The following is a 22,181-nucleotide window of genomic DNA, read 5'->3' as shown; positions in this document are numbered from 1 at the left end:
GAGTCCAAGCTGGCAGCAACAACGGCGGCTGAACTCTCAACTCCCACCTCCTCCTCCCCCCGCTTCACCGCCGCACTTGCCCCCTTCCCCCACACACCCACGGCGACAACGGCGGAGTGCAGCCGGGACCGTGTGCACGCGCGAGATGTGTGAGGAGCCACTGGGAGTTGTAGTCCAGCCCATGAATGCGCCCCCGCCCCCCATCCACAGAAGAGTGCGCTTGATGCCGCGGGAACCGCCGCCGCGTTTGAGACGCGAATCCTCTTGTGCGCATGCGCGGGATGTGCAAAGATTCTTGGGAGCTGTAGTCCCCCTCCCTGAGGCCCAGGCGCGTGGTGGAGCTGCTCTCATAGAGCACTGCACGTAGCGCCCGCCTGCCCCCTTCCTCCCTCCATTATCCCGTGTTCTGCACCACAGTCACACCGCACCTGTACCCGTGGACTCATATTGCAAAGATAGGGTCGGTTTCTCATTCTTGCCTGCAAAGGCACAACACACCACAGCAGGTAGCTCAAGTAACAGAAATCCAGGTGAAATGGGTCACCACCGCCCTTGCCACATACTGGTTTTTGTCCCCACGCACCTACTGCAGGTGTCAGTATTTACCAGCTTTCCCACACAAGCATATTGTCAGCTGAAGACTGACATACACAGCAGGTGCTAGTTAGCACTCTTGCAAGGCCATGGAGCTAGAAGGCAGCACCTGCAGCTAGTGCACATGTGCAGAGTTCACAGCAAGACCTAGGACTTGTCTAACCTTGCAACAAGTTTTAGATTCACCTGGGCCCCGGGGTTCACCACCACAATCACACATGTGAAGAGCAACATAGATGTTGTCCAGCTAAAGCCATGTGCACATTGTCTGACCTCTTCCCAAGGCACCACAGCTGACGCACATCCACAAATTAATTTTGCAATAGTTCCCATGTGCTTATTGTACATGTGAGGTAAAGCCTCACCCATACAGAGCCCATTTATCTGAAGTTTCTAGGAACCAACAGTCCATCAGATTGCTCCTAAAAACTGTTGGGCAGTATATTACTGTCAGTGTAGTAACCTCCCATTCAAAGTGACTGAATTTGCATCTGTTCCCCGTGACCCTGTTCCACTTTCCCTCTGAGCAGCAGATGCTTCTCAAAACTCTGAACAAAGCAAAATTTAAATCCTTAAATAATTGCATCTCATTTGTGTACTTTGTCCTCGCTATTATGTGCGCTTTTCTAAACTAATCAAGATTCATAAAACACTTGCTTCTGGATTAATTCAAAAGTGATCATTTCAGAAGTATTTGTTTTCTATAAGCCACACCTATTCAAAACATCCCTGCTTGGGATCTCCCACAGTCCTCACAAAAGCACAGATTTCCCCCATCCCGCAGTACCAGCAATCATCTTGGGCAGTAAGACTTCAACAAAGATATTTTTGTTCATAAAACAAACAAGAAGAGGAAAGTCATTCATCATCTAAAGTTTACATTATTGCAGCTTGTATTGGGTTTACGTGGCAAGGTGGGGGGGGGGGGGGGGCACTGCAGGGGTGGCTTCTGTGAGAAGATGCAAGAAGCTTCCTCCATGTCCGACAGAGCCAGTGTCAGCTGGCTCCAAGATGGACCTGCCACTAGCCAAGACTGAGCCAATCAGCAATGGTGGTAGCGCCTCTGTGATAACATATTTAAGAAGGGGAAAACACTGCTGCACAACAGCAGCCGGAAGAGAGGAGTGAGAATATGTGAGAGAAACAACCTTGCAGACACCAAGGTCAGTGAAGGAGTGGAAGGAGGTGCTCCAGGTGCTGGAGCAGAGATTCCCCTGCAGCCTGTGGTGAAGACCATGGAGAGGCAGGTTGTCCCCCTGCAGCCCATGGAGGTTAATGGTGGTACAGATACACAACCTGCAACCCATGGAGGACCCCACGCTGGAGCAGGTGGATGCACCCAAAGGACCTGTAACCCTGTGGAGAGCCCACATTGGAGCAGTTCGTGAAGAACTGTAGCCCATGGGAAGGACCCACGTTGGAGCAGTTTGTGAAGAACTGTCTCCCGTGGGTGGGACCCCACACTGGAGCAGGGGAAGAACATGAGAAGGCAGGAGTGGCAGAGACAACATGTGATGAACTGACCACAACCCCCATTCCCCATCCCCCTGCACTGCTCGGGGAGGAGGAGGTAGAGAAGTTGGGAGTGAAGTTGAGCCTGGGAAGAAGGGAGGGGTGGGTGGGAAGGTGTTTTAAGATTTGTTCTTATTTCTCATTATGTTACTCTGCTGTTAATTGGCAATAAATTAAATTAGTTTCCCCAAACTGAGTCTGTTTTGCCCATGATGGTAATTGCTTAGTGATCTCCCTGTCCTTATCTCAACCCACAAGCCTTTTGTCATATTTTCTCTCCCCTGTCCAGTTGAGGAGGGGGAGTCATAGAGCAGCTTGGTGGGCACCTGGCAGCCAGCCAAGGTCAACCCACCACACAGCTGCATATGAAGTATATCAAACTGAAGATGCCAAACATCCTTGCCAATTCACTGAACATAATTTACTGGTCATTATTATTAGCTTTGCATAGGAACTAAATAGTATTGTACCTCTTGTTCTTTCTTATCCTAATCAAGCACAATAGGTAAAGGATCCTGCATGAGAAAAGGAATAAGTTTCCAACTTCTGTGGTACACTTTCAGTCAAAGTGTTTTTCTGTGAAGAAAGCAGCTATTGGGTGAAGACATTTAATTGCTATTGCTTAGAAAAACAAAAGCCCTAATTCCTGAAGCTATATACAAGAGTACTTCAGGAGAGGGCTCTACACAAATCTTCTATAGAAGAACTTACAGGGCATGACCTCTGCCATGAGAACCTCAGTGGACTCAGGATACATAAATGAGAGATATCTATACTCGCCTCTCCTTTTTTTTTTTTATGAAAAATTGTTCATAATTGGACCACTGGATCATAATACTTGGACAAAAAGGAAATGGAAGTTTTCTTTGTTCCACTGTCAAGTTTTTTCAGTTATAAACCTTCCAATATACTGATAAATATACATATTCAATACACATTTCATTAAAAATATAAGCATCTATATACACACACAGACATTCACACACCTTTTAACACTGTACCACTAAAGTTATATTTTGCAAGCAGGTAGGCCTGCAATTGCCTATTCCTTCTGGATTGATAAGGTGAATTTGGAATATTTACCCTCTTTTCAATCTTTGGCTCCAAAAGCTGAGGGGGAAAAAAAAAAAAAAAAGCTTTCTTTTTCACAATACAGATTTTTGTCTTAGGTTTCATAACTTCTTTCGTCCAAGTAATTTCTAGTCATTCTAATTCAAATATTCCACCCTATATCTTGTGATTTCAGCCCTGCATATGTCTGCACATAAGCTCCTGTTTTGCAACCCAATTCAGCTGCAATTTCAGCAGAACTTTCAGATTACTTCTCCAGTTGAAATTTGCATATCGAATCTTCAGTGCATATATCACTTTAAAAAGATTACAACATACTTTATAAGAAGTCACACTTACTAAGTGTGACAAAAAAAAAAATTAAGGTTTCCCATTTTCTTGGGAAAAAAACGCCAGTGGTATTACACAAGTCTTTCCCTCAGCACTTTCCTAATAAAAACCTGATGCTTCCTGGTGACTTTGTGAACCATTACATAACATCTATTTATGTTACTACTAGCTCACAGGATCAGATTCATAGTCTATACTTAAAAAACCTCAGTGGGTTATAAAAAAAGATTGCATTTCTGTAAGATGTGTATCAGATTTGCTTCAAAATGAAGCCATAATAAATTTAGATTAGATCCTTTATGGCATTTTGAACTTTACCTATTTCTGTACCCATAACTGGAAGGAAAATAAATAGAGTGATAAAAGTGCAAATCACATGGCAGAGAAAGAAAGGCAGAAAAGCTTTAGTGAAATGTTCAAAAGATTTTTTTTTTTAAATATAAAAAAACTTCTCCATCTCTATTCATATTAAGATTACAGAAGAATAGCCAAGAATTTCCAGAATGAAAACATACACTGGAACGCAAAACTTTAATTTGGGATTAAATAGTACAGCTACTCTATTTGTCCAAAGTTCAATGCATCTAAAAATTATCACAGCCAAAAGCGGCAAGCTAGCATTCAGAAAAACAAATCTTTGACCTTCATTTCATCTGTATGAAAGGAGATCTCCAAAATATGGTGAGAAGAAATCATCAAATAACATGCAGTGTCATCAATCCTACTAGTTTACTTTAATGTCCAAGAGGCACATCTCAGCTGCTACCACAGGACTGCAAGACTGTATTTGAAACACGAGGAAAACTCTAAGTCTTTTGTACCTTCTCTGTAAACCACTAAAACTGAGCAAACACAGACTTTTTGGGTTTTTTTGGTAGCAGATGTAGGTAGGATTTCTTAGAGGCAACCTTCCAGTTTATTTAAAAAAGAAAGTGAACTATAACCCTTGGATGGATAGATGACTCACTCAGAAGGTAACAGAAGAAATTTACCTTTAAAAATTAAGGCTCCTTCCCCACTTTTCTAAAGCCAGCATCTTTTCTTAGTATCTTCTTTCTTCTTTTTAAACAGAAGAAAATATAGTAAGGGTAATTTACCAAAAAGCTCAAACAGCCACTAAACTCAACTACCAGAATAATTTTTAAAAGAAACCCTTCATTACAGAAAAACAGAACATGAAATCCCCAGTCCTAGCAAACACTCCCTTCCCTCACTGACCTGTTATTTATTATTCAGCTGTAAAAATAAACTTGGTGCTTGCTTTGGAGGAAACACTGCAGGTGGGAGAGGTTAACTCATTAAGATCCAGCAGAAAAATCTTTCTTTTAGTCATTTTTATTTATTTCAAGGCTGAAGGACTTGATTAAAAATGCATAAAAAATTGTTGATTTTAATGTGATGCTCCTAAAACCTTAGCATTGTTTATGTACCAGGTATTGACCTATAAGAAAGCAAAGCAGATGGGGATTACAAAAACCTGAACTGCTATTACTATTCCAATATGAAAAGTTAGTAAAAGCCTTGAAAAGAATAGCTATGTTTTTTCAAATTAATATTCCATATCTGGAGACTATCTTATGTGGAATAGGTTTGTTTGGTTTTGGTTTATTTTTGGAGTTAAGCATTAAGTATTAAAAGATCATCTGTTCATCTTCCACAATTATGTGGCTTGACAAGCTTGATATTTGCACAGTGGTGATAATTACTATATTTACATACATATGATTTACTGTGCTTTGATTCTGTGTAAACAACCATAGTTTTATTTTCCAAAGGCCAGGCATGTAGTAAGAACTGTATATTTTTCTATTTTTCTTTTGTTTTGCAAGATATATAATAACATTATGAAATAGCCAATTTCCAATAATTAGTTAAAAGAGTGCACTTTTAATTTATGGTATTAACTTCCTGTTTTCCTGCTACTAAAGTGAAAAAGGGTCATATTGAGAGCCAGTTTACCTCAGTTCATAGTGAGGACTGTGCAGACCTCATGGATCCCTTCTAAAAACCTCTTCTCCCACCTCCCATAAGTATTTTTTCAGAAACTGCTTAGGCCTGCTCATGCTGACTTTTGAGGATTATCCCCACTTCAAATATGATGTTTATCTTCCTGGCCCATGTTAATGAACAGGGATCTTCGGAATTTATAAAGCTGGAGACTTTTGATTTTAAACACTTTATTAAGAGGCGTTTGTTCTTGGAACTACAGAGGCTGATCACCCACCACCCCACTACCATCTGTACCAACAATAGCTTTATCTTGAAGCTAGGATCAGGACTAGAGTCCACTTCCTATTTCTGATAGTTTGTTTACACCTTTTACAAAAAGCTTGCATTGTCATGGTAGCAAAAGCACAGGTCTAGAGGTAATAACAATGAAAAAAGGACTAAACTAAACTGATAATGGGTATCTGAAGCTTACAGCACAACTACATGACCTATTAGTGCAGTGATAAGCAAACAATGACAGGCTGCTGTTAGTTTTGTGTGAAGTTGTATTGACTACGATAATATTTTAATGTTAATAAATCTCATCATAAACTGAAAGTACAGGCTCAAATATGCAACACGGAAAGACAGAACATGAAACCACTCATGCTCCAACAGCATGCTTAGCCTATTGCAGTTTGTAAAGGCTGCTAAAAGTCGTCTTTCACAAAGATGGGGGCAGGGGACCCTTTCCCCACCTCCCCTCCAAAGAGGTGTCATTTTGGTTTATCTCAGAAGCTGTTGTATACTTGTTTAGATGAACTAAACTTACTGCCCTTCTTCAAATCCTGATACAGGAAACAGCATCAGCAGGGCACTTATGATGCAGTGTTCTGGTGTAAACGTACTACAGAAATAGGCAAGATTGTCAGATTATATTTTCAAGGGTTTTTTGCTTGGAGGGCTTTTAAAAAGTGTTTAGAACAGAAGCTGAGATATTTTTTTAACCTTCTGTCCCCAGCGCTTCAGACCTGCACTTGACCCAAGGTGACTGCCAAGATGGGAGCCATAAGGCTCACCCACCCCCCAACCGCAAAGCCTGTCAGAAAGAAAACAAAACGCAAGTCACCCGGTGAAAGAAAGGGGAACCGGCACTTTCCTGAACAGCGCCTCAGATGCCGCGGTTTCAGTATGCAAAGTCAACGCAGCTACACCACCTCACAGCGTTTCCTCGCCTTCCCTCGGGCACGGCTGCTGGCGGGGCGGCTCTAAACGAGATCGAGGAACCGCTGCAGCGTGCAAAAGAAAACAACGATTCACAGATTTATTTTTTTAAGGGTTCCTTTTAGGTATTAAGGGCACTCCTCCCGGCCCCCTCTCACAGCTCCTCAACGGAAGGCAGGCAGCTGGTGAAGGCTCGGCCTCGGTGGCGCTTCCCTTCAGCGGGGTCGCAGCCCCAACAGGGCCTCAACTTTAGTCTGGGCTACGGGCAGGGCCCTGCTGTCAGCCCCACAGGCTTCCCTCAGTTTGCGTGAAGCAACGGATGCGCGGAAATAGCCCCGTGGGAGACATTTTTTTGCTGCTGCCCCAGCCGGGGCGGGGGAGGTGTTTAAAGGGGAACGCGTCTTTTTGTTACTCGTTCCCACCTCCTCCCCCCCTCCCACGTGGTGCAGGGCAAGGGCGGGGGTTCCGCGATGCGTCACTTCTGTTTTTGTCGTGGTGTAGAGGAGCCGCGCGCAGAGTAGGACGTGAGTGTTGGGGTTCCCCCTTGTGCTTAGTTGGGGCCGTCGCCATTTTCTTCATTCCCCACCCCTAGCTGTCGTGGTCTCGGCACTTCTCGGCCGGCGTAGGAGAGGCGCGCTGGGCAACTGTGTGGCGAGGCTTCCCCTTTTCCTCGAATGCCCGCTGTGGAGCGGGCCTGGGGTGGGAGGAGGAGCTGCTGCCATGTTGGGGGGGGGCAAAGAGAATTTGAGTGAGGGAGAAAGGGGTGGTGGAGAACCGCCCGGATCTGTTCCCCCCACGCGGGGATCTGACTCTGCCCGCTCACAGCTCCCGGACCCCCCCCCCCCCTTTTTTTTTTTTTTTTTTTTTTTGTGTTGCCTCTTCTCTCCTTCGCCGCCGATAACCTGTACCCCTCTTGCTGCCACCCTGCCCCGGGAGGACCTGGCCGCCCTTGCCCACGCCCCCCTATCGGGCCCTCGCTCCTTTCCCCTGGGGAGGCAACACGAGCCGTAGAAAAAAGGAAGAGGGGAGGAAAATGGCGGCTGGGATCCGCCTACCTGGTGTTCCTAGCTCGTACTCGCTTGTGTTTTTCATCTTCCTTTCCCTCGTCCTCGCTTGGCCCGTCTCGTTCTACCCTCGCTCTCCCCGGTGCTTCGGTGTCTCCTCACGTTCTGCCTGCCAGCTTCTCCCGAGGGGCACCCACCCCTCTCATGGCTTTTTCCTCCAGTTTCCGCCCCCACCTTCCTTCATATTGTTACTCCCTTATCCTGATGCGGTCTCTGGGGTTATCCTCTGCTGGTGCCCCCGCGTATCAGACTTTTCTTGTTTGGTTTCCCGATTTCATGTCATCGCTGTACTTATTTTTGCGTTGTCCCGTTCCAGCTCTTCTCTGTCTCCATCCTGCAGCGTGGCTTATGTGTGCTTCCCATACCCTGTTTCATTTTCAGTGCTACAGCTTCCATTGTTGTGCTCCAAACTATTACAACAGAATTTGCCCTACCTCGATCCATTAGTATTATTCAGACTCCATTTTTTCATTTGCACATGGTTTACTTCATTGCCAGTTTAAAAACACTGCTATTCCTTTTTCTTTCCTGAGATATGCTTCTTTAATCTTTTATTAGCCTTTCCTAGCTGTAGTTTATTTTATACAGTTTCTCCCTGTGATGCTTATTTTTATTCTGAAAGAACAAATGAGCTATTTATTTGTTACAAAGAGTTTCTAGTAGCAGGCAAGATGTTCAACTGCTATATCTAACCACATGTTTGCATGCTAGAGAGATGTAGCGGTACAGCTGGCAGCATGCATTCAAGGAAAGCTGAATGTCCGCTTGTCTGGCAAATGAATAGACTCTAGTGACTGATGTGGTAAAGCTGCAGTGGAAATATTAATTGCAATACTGTAGTTCACTGTAACTAAGATGTTTTTTCAGACTTTTGTATTACTGATGGGAACTTTAGCTTCATGTATGACAATTATGCAGCTGTTGCTTGCAAATTCAACTAGGCAAAATGCCCATGTAAGAAGATAGATAATGCTGGGGCCTTAATTGTTTATATTTATGAATGTAATATTGAAAATTCAACTGGAGGACTGTATTGTATTGTATTTTTTACATTATGGTTTCTACCATACCCAGGAGTATATGAAACTGGTGAAAAATTGTCCCTTCGTAAACAGTTCAGAATCTAAACCACTGCATTTAAGTTAATTGTAGCAAAAAGGGGAAAAGATACAAGAGGGAAGGGTGTTTGAGATCACATCTACAATGTGTATTAAAGCTTATATGAAAAGGCAGGAGAGTCTTCAGGAGGGTGTTGAATAAGATGAGCCTTTACAAACAGGTTTGAAGGTGGCTTTCTAGTCATAATGGGACATATTCATTGTATAGCATTCTCATGTTATCTTTCTCTTCCTAGAATGCCTAAGTCGAAGGAACTTGTGTCTTCAAGCTCATCTGCCAGTGATTCAGATAGTGAAGTTGACAAAAAGGTGAACATTATATGCAGTTTATAACTACTGTATTAACTCTTATATTTCAGGCTGGGGTTAAGGAATTAGGTGAGCATTATGTCACAAAATGCATGTCATTCCATATGATTTATCAGACACTTAAAAAAAAACCCCAACAACCCCAAAACACCCCTCCCAACCCCAAAACAAGCCACCCCCCCAAGACTAGGGTTTGGGTGGATGCTTTTTGATTTTTTCACTTTGGTATCTGGATTACTTGCAAGTCCAAAACAAAAACCTCCACTTGCCTTGTCATCCATGTGCCACTTGCTTATCTTGTTTGCATGTTCTTTTTCTCTGTTTCAGATTCTTACACTTACTGTAATACCATCTGCTAGTTTCTCACTTAAAAGCTGAGCCAAACTGAATGTCTTTGAGTTGATAATTTTAACGTTAACTGTTTTAAACGTATAAATTTAGTGTTCTCGTTTATTTTTAATAGTTATTTAATTTATAAGTTTGTATAGATGTACCAGTCATTACAAACAAAAACTGAATACAACAGTGAATTTATCTTTTTAAGAAATGCTGGGTGGTAATGCAGACATCAGATCTTTTAGTGCAGTATGCAAAGAGACTCGGTCTGCTTTACTGAATTGGTTCAAATGTGACTTGTTTGCACTTAACAAATTAGGTGTTTTGTCAAATCTTAATATAAGAGAAAATGGTCAGGTAATTTTTTTTTTTGTTGTTAGGGAAATGTATTCCTGAAAAGACATAGTCTAACAGTCTGCTTCAGTGGGCAGTAAGGTTGTTTTTTTTTTTTCTATGACAACCTCCCATATTTGTTGGAACTGTTTGTCTTTAAAAGAGATTATCTACAATATGCTTCTAGCAGGTGAGACTAATTTTTGGTATCTTTGTATTACTCTTTCCTTGGGGCACGCATGATTACTATATAACCATTAGTAGAAATAGTAACTTTGTAGCATCTGCTAGCAAAGTAATCTGATTTACAGGCGATATCATCTGAATGTTTTAAAAACACATTTAATTTATCATGCTATGGACAGAGATTGGAGTCTGATTAAAAAAAAACCAAAACCCTCCTCTGTTGGATTTGATTTCTAGATCCTTTCTTCATTATCTCATCTATTATTTTTTCTTTTTTAGCAGAGTTGTTAGCTGTCCTGCATTTTTCATTGCACTCAGTGGAAAGGAAGGTGAAACTTCCATCAGACTTCAAAATTTTAATTAAAACTACTGAATGGACAATATTACTCTGCAAAGAGAGTAGGCTTTTTGAAATGTATTTTGATCTAATTCAATTCTCTTTAAAGCCAAAGCATTATGGTAAACTTCACTGGGAACAGAATTAGGTTCATTTGAAGATTTATTATTATTTTTTTTAAAATTCCAGTCTAAATGTACAATATTGGATTCTTGCCTTCACAGAAGGAAGGTGATAATGTATATTGCATAGTAGTAGTTGTTTGTGACCTCTAACATAAACTTTTTTGTAACTTATAAAATGAGTTGTGGTTTATGCACTTTTTTTTTTATTCTTGCTCCAAGGCAAAGCGGAAAAAGCAAGCAGCTCCAGAAAAGCCTATAAAGAAACAAAAGACTGGTGAAAGTTCAAAAGGTGCAGCTTCTTCTAAGCAAAGCAGTAACAGAGATGAGAATATGTTTCAGGTAAAATTGATGACTCTCTTAGAGCCTGGTTAAGGTAACCATTTACATCATATTCAGTATAAATTTTATGAGGCGATCTGAATAACTTGGTAGCATAGTGCTTGGTCTCCTGAAGCCTTGGTCAAAGGGGATGACGATGCTAGCATGCAGATGAGGGGCTCAAAAAGCATTGTCAGGTTTCGGCAGAGTAAAAGAATCTGGCAATTTATTCTAACCCTCATGTCTTTGCCCTTGGTAACTCTCTAGGTAGTCATTTTGTCTGTAAATACAGCACTTACCATGAGTATACTGTAAATATTAGATCAGGACAGTCTCTACAAGGAAATATTTTTTCATCAGGGCTCTTGAAAGAAAGGTTCTTGGACACTAAAGTATGGACTCTTCATTCCTATTTAGCTAGGTCAAGAGCAACTTGGCTTCTGTCAAGTGTCTGTCCAAGACAGTGTCTTGGAATAAGTTTTGCTTGTTCCTTTATGATGCAGGTTATTCTCACTGAACATCCAAAAAGATTGTAATTTTTGACAGCCCTTATTTTTAAGATGAGATGAATGTACATTTTTTTCAGTAGCAAGAAGCATTTGTGAATTCGGGGTATTGCAGTTCCTGGGGTTAGCTGAGGCAGTAGCAGTGTGTGCTGAAAGCTGTGCAAGAATATATGTAGCTCAGAATTACCTGTTTTAGGGGTGTGGATCAAGACTTACTAAATGTCTGTGACTAGCTGGCTTGAAAGGTGCAGGGGATAGGAAAGGAACTTAAATTCTTAGAGACTTTGATTCTTAAGTTTGTGAAAGGGTATGGGAGAGGTGCCTAATAAGATGGTCCCAACACTGAGTAAGGCAAAAGAAATGGTTTTGGGCTGTAGCTGTGCAAAGTAATATGGCAAAAAAAAAAAAAAAATTCTAGAGAGAAGACCTGCTTAACTGCCCTGTATTACAGTATCAGTTATTTTTAATGTATCAATTCTCACTTTCCTCTTCATGTATAATTGGAGGGAGAGCTTCAATTTAAGACACTGGGCATCAATGCCTGGACTTCCCTGTTGAAGGAAGAATATAATATTTTTAGTTCTGTTGGGGCATGCTTTGATCCATGTAGGAAAAATGAGATAGTATCTTCTACACCTAATGAGGTGAACTGCAGTTAGAACTCAAAAAAGCTGCGTATAAGCTTTATGCTATGTTTGTAATAGGTTCAGAAATTCCAGCCTTAGGGAAAACTGTTAAAATTTTTAATGCTCTCCCAATGCAAAAAACAAAACAAACAAAAAATCCAAACCCCCAAAAAAACCCAACCTCTCAAATAAAAGCAAAAGTATTTGTGTGCTCTGATTTCTTTCAACCTTTTTGACCTAAGATAGTAAAAAGTTACTAAAAATAGACAGTAGAGGACTCATATTAGTCTGATAAGAGCAGGATTCTTCCAGTGTTGAGTAAAATATAGAAAAAATATTTCAGTATCACCTTGACCTAAACCATCAGTGTTCCTTAGTCTCTGCCTGCCTTTTAGTTACTTGACAACAAAATTTTTTTTTAAATTGCTTATTGTGTTATGTGAAGCATTGTGTTTTTTTTTTTTATGCTACATCAGCTTATGTGCGTTAACTAAGATGCAACTGTTTCAGTGTAGAAATAGCACTGTAGGTCTGAGGATACTTCCTCTCTCTCTCCCCCCTACCCAGGAGAGCATGCTAGAACATCTAGTTGCATGTTAATTTTTAGGTACGATTTTGTTTGTTCTAGGACTACTAGTAATACTAAAAACTCTCCTTTCTGCTTCCCCATGGTAGTAAAATGATCTCTGTGCAAGTGACTGCAGTATAACTTACAAGTGTGGCTTCAATTGATGGAAATCAGACTGTAAAGCATTCATAGGATAGTCAGAAGTCCTGTGGCATCCATATTGTGTGTGGGAGCGGCAGCAAATGATGTGAAACTTGGTGGTTTGCTGTTCTATGCTTTCGGGCTGTGTTCTTAAAGTATACAGCTTCCCTTAATATTGAGCTCATTGTGACTGCTGTATTCCAAAGATTCAACATTTTCATAAAGATCTATGTTTTATTATTTTTGTTTGAAACTAATGTTGGTGTAATGGTGTTCTTGAACCTAATTATGAAGAATAGAATAATTGTAAGTAGAAGGGAATTAATTCAATATAGGAGACCAGGTGTATTTTATTTATTTACATATCTTGACCTTTTTAGGTTTTATAGGTAGTCTAGTATACTTTGGAATTTGTTAAAGGATTTGGGCGCAGTTGGGGTGCGGAAATTTATCTTGCTTCCATTTGTGATGTATTACTAGAGGCCCTAAGGACAAGCATTGTTCATGTTAATGTGGAAGGGTTTAGTGTTGGTACATTAGATTCCTGTCTGTGGCTTTGAGTCAATGTGAGTTCTGCATCATGTGCTTTGGTTAGCTTGACAAATCCTGTCATCTACCTATGCCTGATTTGGATAAGGTTTGTTAATGCTGTCAGGATACAGTATTAATGACTATCCAGAGTGGAACCACATGATGTGATCAGGGATTTCACAGAAATTGTTACTTCAAAGGTAGTTTGCCTGTTGTGTGCCCCCCCCCCCCCCCCTTTTTTTAAATTTAATTAATTTATTTAAATTTGGGTCAAATTTGCTTTTTGACTTGTGAGAAATAAGTTCTTCATTTTCCCAGTGTAATGTCTTCACCTATCATAGGCTCCTGAAAGTAGATAACTATATAAGTTCATGATGCTCTGGAAGGTGATTGATTGTGAAATGCATTGGTGACCACCTAAGTTTCAGAATTAATGTGCTAAACCAATTTGCTGTGTTGCAGATCTCAGCTGTTTACAGGACTCTATTCTAGGAGTTTATATTAGCTTATTGTGCTGCTTCTAATGCTATACATATAGTTATCAGCTAAGAAAGAAGGATTTTTTTTTTTTTTTTTTTTTTTTGCTGTTTCTACTTCCACAGCATGTATACAGTTTAATCAAGGCAAACTGGAAATAGGAGGAAAAATGGCGAAGAAGGTGGTTGCTGAAACTCATACAGGAAGTCAGTTGCATAGCTGTGAAAGAAACCTAGACACAGTTCAGTGCATTTTATTCTAAGAAACAGAAACCTGGAAATAGTGTTTTTAATGTCTTCTATTCTATTGAATTAAATAAATCAGTATATCTAAGGAGCTGTGATATTTAATAAAAAGCATATGAACTTGTCTATGAAGGTTGAACTGCAGTAACTACCCTGCTATAAATCAATACAGCCCTTGGAACACTAATGTGGTTACAGAGATACAAAGGTGTCTTAGATCAGTGAAATTATTCTAGGACTATCAGCTGCTGCATGAACAAAGAATTGTTCAGATATGACTCAATGCCAGAATTGCAGGTAACAACTTCAAGAAACATCAATTTGCTTAAATAAATAAATCTAGATTTTGGTTGAGGTTTTTAAACTGTACTTTAGAAGCCTATTTAAAGCTTTTAGCAGTGGCAACTGTTTTGCATAGAGTTCAACTAAACATTTGAAATTTAATGTGAGCATTCAGCTGAAATCTAGACAGTGGCGTAAAACAACTTAATTTCAGCATTTTTCATATGGAACTGTTTACGTTTAAGGTAGACTTACTGACTAAATGATGTTTACTTTGTATTATTGCTCCTTGCCTTACTGTAGTTGAATTAAGACATGTAGTCTTATCTTTAATAGTCAAATCCTAAAACCTTTTACTGTATTTGCAGCTATAATCTGCTATATTGTATCAGATTTTATTTCTTGGAGCAAATCTGGAATTACTTGGCAATGCATTAATATTCTTTGATAGACCTGGGGAAAAAAAGGTAATATGGAGTATTACTACTACTTGAAGCTGGTTTTAGAGGTGACCTTAAAAGTCACTGAAGCATTATAGGGTAAAACCAAGAAATGTTGTTCATGTAGGCTATTTAGGATATCCTTTGCCAGCAGTGCTGACAGACTTAGGCATGGTACCAAGTTCAGTCTGAAAGAACTCTGCTACCATGACATCATACCTTATTTTTGAATGTTAAATTTGTAGTACTGTGAAAGTATTTAATAAATCAATCACAAAATACTATCTTAAACTTGTTCATTTTAAAGGATGCTTTGAAGTAGGAAAACAACTGCTTCAGGCTTATGGTATTTAAAGATGTCCCAATTGGTTTAAAATTAAAATTTAGAGTTAACTTAGCATGATCTGCATAAGAAGAAAAATTACTTTAAGCAAACATAAAGCATACTTGTTTGTTTATATTTTGTGAAATATCAGCTTTTATGACTTAAACATCTGTGGATGATTTTAGTTGATTGGAGAGTTGTTCGTGCTTTCTGGTCAGAGAGTTGTTCATGCTTTCTGGTCAGACTTAATGCTAGCAAGATGTGTTTGGCCCCCTGTTAAATTATGTCAAAGTGCAAGATGCATAAATTAAGGAAGTTGAAAACTAAAACTAATGTTTTATCAGGAAGGAATATTCTATTTTTAAAATTGCTTGCTTTAGAATGTGTTCTTTCTTCATAAAGTGTATCCAGAAGGTGCATACAGAATACTAAGAATTTCTTACATGAATTGTATTTGATTGTGTTTTTATTATCCAATTTCTGATTCTCAAATTCACATTATACTGTGAATGAATGGTTTTTTTATCAAATTTGGAAAAATTTGATAAAGCCTAAATATGTAGTGTAATGCGTAGTTGTCAGCGTGCCTGTCATCTCTCTTCCCTTCCTCTTCCTCCTCCCCCCCCCTTTTTTTTTTTTTCTCTCTTGTCCTAAGAAAAAAGAAGCCCTCATAATTCAGTTAAGCCACTGTGGTGTGAAACTATGAAATTCCAAAGTCATTTCATACTGTGCTACATGCTGGTAAACTTAAAGGATTTGGATGTTTTTTTGGAACATCTGGTACAGTGCGATAGTCTTTTAACCACACTTCAATGAAGTGCCATGAGGACTTGGGAGCAGGCATGGGGACAGTTGGAGGCTTACTTTTGTTTCCATCTGTATTTACTGTGTTTAAAAAAAGAAAAAGGGGGGGAACCCTCTGGAAATTGTGCTTATCTCCTGAATATCTAATTTGATTTCTGTACATATGGGATGGACTAAAATTTAGATTTGGGAGTAGAGCGCTCTCTTCCCTGTTTGTTTACAACTGCTACTAACAAAGATGGTTATAATAGAGGCAGAATTTTATTTCAGAAAACAGTAAATTGCAGTAAATTTGTAAGAGGCAAGCTTGTTAAGAATATAGGTATTTTTATTCTAGGAGAGCCACTTTTGCATTGAGCATTGAATATTCAACTGGTTTTAAGTCATTCATCCATTTATATTGTCATTACTTATTTGCCTACTGACTACTCTGGATTAAGCTCTTGATCTAGTTATTTCTCTGGTGTCTAAAATAAGCTGCAGTGTGCAATGTCATGTGTCCAAGTCTGATACTGCTGGGAAAAGTGAATGCTGTAATATGTAAAATATCTCAAAGATATCCTTATATGTGTTTTGACAGATTGGCAAAATGAGGTATGTCAGTGTTCGTGACTTTAAAGGGAAAGTCTTAATTGATATTAGAGAATATTGGATGGATCAAGAAGGTGAAATGAAGCCTGGCAGAAAAGGTATTGTTCTGCTTCATGTTATTTTTGTACTAAAACATTGTCTGCAGTTTGATGGAGAACTTTGTATCAGATTTTTATACTTTTTGTTACTACATGGTATTTTTAGAGTAATATTTTTGCTTTTTTATAATTCATATTTTAACAAATGATTAGTTTTATCTGTAGATTATAAACAAAAGCAAAATGGTTTCATTGGCCTGAGTCTGTTTTCCTAAATGGATCCCCCATGGTTTACAGAGAACAAGGCATCAAATACAAGCAAATTTGGTATGGGAGTTATATACATAGCCATATATTTTCCCATTGATTAACTTAACTCCATTTCTTGCTTTTATTACAATTGGATTTCTTATATCAAAAGTTACTGAAAATATTTAAGTTATTAATTTGTAATAAGAATTTAATTAACTTAAAACAATGATCTTCAATTTCTATAAATATTTTAATTATTTTTAATTTAATATTTAAATGTGACTAATTTTGCAAAAAATATTTCAAGATTTTAGTTCAGGTGAAAATACCTTAAGTGTTCAAGTTTTGGTACTGTGCTTCTAATCTGCAACACAGCATAAGCCATTGTACCTTTAATTGCTACTCCCATACCTACTTTTTATGGCATGCCTTCACTGAACCATTTTCAGAACTTTGCCACCTGCAAGATGGGGATGTGAGGATAGTTGCAGTAGTAGTGCTTTCCTTGATGTCACGTTACTTCTGTTAGAAAAGCTTACTTTTAATCATTTTTCATATTGTGCCAAGGAAAGAGGTAAGTATGAAACATCCTGTCCTGGAGATTGAAGACGTTTAACGTAGAATCAGCATGAGGTTTGTTATATTCTCCTAGTGTGTCCAGGAGCAAATAGATGTTTGGAAAGCTTGAGAAACGTTTTTAACAGCTCTTAAATAATCACTGAGAATAGGTTTGTATGAGCAGGTGTACCAGTACTGTACAGGAAAATTTCTTGGTTTGGATGTGTTGCTGCTACTTAACAAAAAAGATTACTCCAACTTCTAAGGACTTTAAACTGCTGTGTTTTGAGGTGGAAATCAAAAGTGTATGCAGTTTGAGTGGTAAACTACAATGAAATTTGATGGGTATGCCAAGTGACAAAAATTACATGATGTAGATATAAATGTTTATCAATGTGGCAAAAGGATCTGAATTTTATTAGGATAAATATAATAATCTGATACAGTGAGTCTAATGTTCCATTGATGCACTTATGAGCCACTTATCTAGCTATCCTAAAACCAGTATGAACAGTTGAAATTGTGTAGTAAAATATAGGGGGAAAAAAAAAATCCAACAGTTTAGAATTGTGTCAGATTGTTTCCAACAGCAGGTCTGAACTGCATGCAGTTTATCTGATATGTTGTTCAGGGGCATCTTGATGATGTTTGGTCCCCTAATAATGGTTAGCACACCTGGCCTAACTGTTTTCAGAAGAAACCTGCCCTCTAAAGACTGGTGAAAAACTGCTTAGAATAGTTCTGTGCAGACTGCTTGCTGCTCTGATAAGTGGTGCTCTGATAAGACAGTGATAGTAGAAGGAAGAAGGAAAAAAAAAAAAAAAAGTGATGAGCCCCAAAAATGGAATTCAGAATTTCACCTGTTTTCAGGTCCTGCTCCACCTACAGGGAGAAAGCAATGAAGGAAGCCTGATCACTGAGGGGGGAGAGTGGGGGTAAATAGTGTAAGAGCCTTGCTGGAGAGAGTATGAGAGGTAGGCCTGTGAGTCTGTACTTGCATAGAGTTGGCATAGAGATTTTTAGGGGAAGAATGAGGAGACTAAAGCACAAAGGAAACATGTGCCTGGACTTGACCTTGAGGAAGTACAAATTTAGAACTGAGGAGATGGATTGTGGGGCACTGAGTAATTATTGATTGAATGTCACTACAAGCTATAGTGAACTTGAAATGAAAAAAAAAATAACTTCCATGTTGGTTTGTGGGTGCTAGGGAGTAGGATAGAGTCTCTTCAAAATGTTACTTATAGTACGTGTTATTAACAGTGCTTTAAGAAACAGGAGGACGAAAAAAAAAACCAAAAAAAACCCCAAAAAAAACCCGGAATTATGGTACTTTAAAAGTGCATAGAAGCTCAGTCCACAGAGGTATGGCTTTTAGGAGCCAACAGGAATACAATTGATTTCCTGCATTTCTTTTGTGCTGCCTTCTATCAAGGCCAGAGCTGTATTTCACTTCCCGTGTTTAGCCTAACACTTGTGAATGAAATTGTTTTACTGCACTTGTTTTATTTGTAAGTTAAAGTTGTCCAGAGATAAGCTAAGGTCTAAAGTTAAACTGAAGTGTTCCAAATGAGTAGTTTAACTTTGTAACTGAGATGGTTGTTACCCTTGAGTTAGCTTAAGCATTAATAGTCATGACATAGACTTTGTGTATGAAACCAACCTTGACAGTAATTATGCAAGATCCTGTGCTACAATTTTCTTTTTGTCCTAAGTATTTATTTTTAATGCATTTCAGGTATTTCTTTAAATCCAGAACAGTGGAACCAGCTGAAGGAACAGATTTCTGATATTGATGATGCAGTAAGAAAACTGTAAATACAGAGCCATACAAACACCTTTATCATTTTAGTTGTTTTAAGTGGTCTTTTTACATTGGCTTTTGTTTTCTAAAATATTGTTTTCCAAGCTATTGTATATTTGGATTGCAAAACGATTTGTAAGATGAATACTTTTTTTTATGTGCATTAAAAGTGTATTCTGAGTGAGGCTATTTGTGTATACTTTACTAAAAGGAAATGTGTTGCTTTCATCTCATGGTATAAAATAAACGAATCAAATAATATGTAAAGCATAGTTTATGGCCTTTTGATTGAAGGTGTTTGCTGATAAGGCCACCTAATAGCTTTAGTTTTTGTTTTATTTTCAGTTAACTGTTATCAGAATCTGTTTTCTGAGGAGATTTCTTAAAATGTCTCCATTTAATTTTTTTCTTTTATTTCATACTCTTTGGTATTGCCCTGACAGCTTTTTGCTTTAAGACTTGATACAAACAGTGAATACCTGGTAAAACACATTTTTGTAGATAATTTTAAATGCTGTATTTGCTAACTTACCATATTTATTCAGATGTAAACAGTCCTGAGTATGTAGACTTTTTTGCATTACTTGCATGAAGTGTTATGCTAAACAATAACACTTGAACACAAGCCACACACTTTCTTCCTGTTTTTCTATAGCTTGCTTGACTTAGAAAATACAATTAGCCTTTGTTCTTGGACCCTAGATTTTAGAATGTGATGCATAAACTTTTACAGTAATAGACATATACCTCAGAGTAAGATAGTATTTAAAAGCTCCGAATGTGGTTATTAGTTAGGTACCCTTTTCAAGCTTTGCGTTACATTCATTCTTGAAGGCATACTGACTAGTTATTCTATAGAAAAAAGTTAACTTGTCTTTGTAGGGCTTTTGTTCATTTGAGAGTATTGTGTAAACAGTGATGCTTAAACTAGGCTGTAACACAGGTTAAACAGTCAAACAGGGTTAAAATTGCTTCAGACAAAATGTCTGGCTATCATGCTTCTGCCCTGTCCACACTACCTGCCCAATTTGCCTGCCTCCCAAGCCTAACTTGGCTTGCCTTGTGTGGCTTACATGTGCACAACTGTTTTATCTTTTGTACAGAAGATACTTAGCGCTTATAATGGAGCGCTGGTGCATAGTGGATTATGACTTTAGCAAACTTCGCTTGTCTACCAGTGTACTATTCTGGTAAGAGAAGCTTTGGTCCAGTGGAAGCTCTATTAGACTAGATGCTGCCCCAGTTGAAGGGCTTCTTGGTAGGTGTCACAAACTATGGAATGAAGAAGGGAGAATATGATGTTTGAGTAGAACTTGGAGAAATAAGGGGCATGTTGGTACAGAAGTTAATGGTGAAAGATCAAAGTTAGCTGACACATAATAACTACAGTGAAGAAATGTATGTTAGCAGAATTGGAAAAGAGTTTTTTTTCTGACTTAATTCAGTTAACTGAAGGAAGATGACGAAACAACTTCACAAAAATTGATATTTCAAGACTATGTAGTGAATGTACAACATTGGTTTTACTGTGATTTTTCCCATTTGATGTTAAATTTAATGTATTTAAATTTTGTATACATAAACAGGATTTACTATTTGTTTAATTTTGGAGTATCTTAATATAATTATAGAATCATAGAATGCTTTGGGATGGAAGGGACCTTTAAAGGTCATCTAGTCCAACCCCCCTGCAATTGGCAGGGACATCTTCAACTAGATCAGGTTGCTCAGAGCCCCATCTAGCTTGTCCTCGAATGTTTCCAAGGATGGGGCATCTACCACCCCTCTGGGCAACCTGTTCCAGTGTTTCACCACCCTCATTATAAAAAAATTTCTTCCTTATTATCTAGTCTGAATCTGCTCTCCTTTTAGTTTAGAACCATTACCCCTTGTCCTATCGCAACAGGCCCTGCTAAAATGTCTGTCCCCATCTTTCTTATAAGCCCCCTTTAAGTACTGAAAGGCCGCAATAAGGTCTCCCCACAGCCTTGTCTTCTCCAGGCTGAACAACCCCAGCTCTCTCAGCCTTTCCTCATAGGAGAGGTGTTCCAGCCCTCTGATTGTTTTTGTGGTCCTCCTCTGGAATCGCTCCAACAGGTCCATGTCCTTCCTGTGCTGAGGGCTCCAGAGCTGGATGCAGTGCTCCAGGTGGGGCCTCACCAGACCAGAGTAGAGGGGCAGAATCACCTCCCTTGACCTGCTGGCCAGGCTTCTTTTGATGCAGCCCAGGATACGGTTGGCTTTCTGGGCTGTGAGAGCACATTGCTGGGTCATGTCCAGCTTTTCATCCACCAGTACCCCCAAGTCCTTCTCCTCAGGGCTGCTCCCAATCCCTTCATCCCCCAGCCTGTATTGATACTGGGGGTTGCCCTGACCCAGGTGCAGGACCTTGCACTTGTCCTTGTTGAACCTCATGAGGTTCACATGGGCCCATTTCTCAAGCTTGTCCAGGTCCCTCTGGATGGCATCCTATCCCTCAGGCATGTCAACTGCACCACTCAGCTTGGTTTTTGTTTATATTGCAGACATGCATGGAAGTCCTGTTCTGTTAAGTGCCATACACAGACTTTTTCTGTGCTGCAGAGTTTATGATTCAGTACAAATGGGTATTGAAGGGTGAGGAAGGGTGACTTCATCAAATTAAATATATATTATTTAATTTAAATATTATGTCAGATACCTCCACCTGCTTTTTAACTTATCCGTTGTTGAGATATTTCAAATAAAGTTAAGATTTGTTTTTGTATAGCTCAGGAAATCTGAGTTTTTAAGAACTGCTTGTGGGTGACTAAAAGGGTGAAGAGATGTTTTGTGGTAGCAGCTGCATTTTTGGGCATGATATTCTTTTTTGAGTGACTCTTAATGGCGTGTAGGGGTATTTGGACCAAATAGAATAAATATGAAATACCTGCTAAAATTTCACAGATGAGTGAATGAAATAAATTGCTTCAGATGACTATTAACAGATTCTAGGTGGTTTTTTTATTTGCTGTATGTATATATGATTTTTTTTTTCCTTTAAATCTGAAATTTTGCAACCAGATTTCACCCATTTTACCTCAAAATTTTCATGTGGCTACTTTAAAGTGCACGATTATCATAATAGAGGGAACGTTGTCCTCACTAGACTACTGTGGTAGTACGTCATTGGATGGCAGTTGTGTATCAGAGTACAATATAATTGTGTTCAGGAAGGTGGAGAATTAA

General features: G+C 39.1%; 1 protein-coding gene across 1 annotated transcript; it reads left to right on the top strand.

The window, feature by feature from the left end:
* Window positions 1-7,059: 7,059 nt before the first annotated feature.
* On the top strand, window positions 7,060-19,159 carry LOC309601797 (activated RNA polymerase II transcriptional coactivator p15-like). Its single transcript, XM_082334927.1, has 5 exons — window positions 7,060-7,184; window positions 9,079-9,151; window positions 10,688-10,807; window positions 16,312-16,420; window positions 18,909-19,159. The coding sequence occupies exons 2-5, from the start codon at window positions 9,080-9,082 to the stop codon at window positions 18,986-18,988; spliced, it is 381 nt and encodes a 126-aa protein (XP_082191053.1). The 5' UTR covers window positions 7,060-7,184; window position 9,079; the 3' UTR covers window positions 18,989-19,159.
* Window positions 19,160-22,181: the final 3,022 nt, after the last annotated feature.

This window comes from Platalea leucorodia (genome assembly GCF_965183815.1).
Source record: "Platalea leucorodia genome assembly, chromosome: W".
Taxonomy (NCBI): Eukaryota; Metazoa; Chordata; class Aves; order Pelecaniformes; family Threskiornithidae; genus Platalea; species Platalea leucorodia.
The sequence above is the reverse complement of the archived record's forward strand: the minus strand, read 5'-3'. Positions and strand labels throughout refer to the sequence as shown.

Coding starts and splice junctions, on each gene's coding strand:
- LOC309601797 (XM_082334927.1), top strand. CDS start 9,080: ATGCCTAAGTCGAAGGAACTTGTGTCTTCAAGCTCATCTGCCAGTGAT. Junction 9,152..10,687: donor ATAGTGAAGTTGACAAAAAG/GTGAACATTATA, acceptor TCTTGCTCCAAG/GCAAAGCGGAAAAAGCAAGC. Junction 10,808..16,311: donor GAGATGAGAATATGTTTCAG/GTAAAATTGATG, acceptor GTGTTTTGACAG/ATTGGCAAAATGAGGTATGT.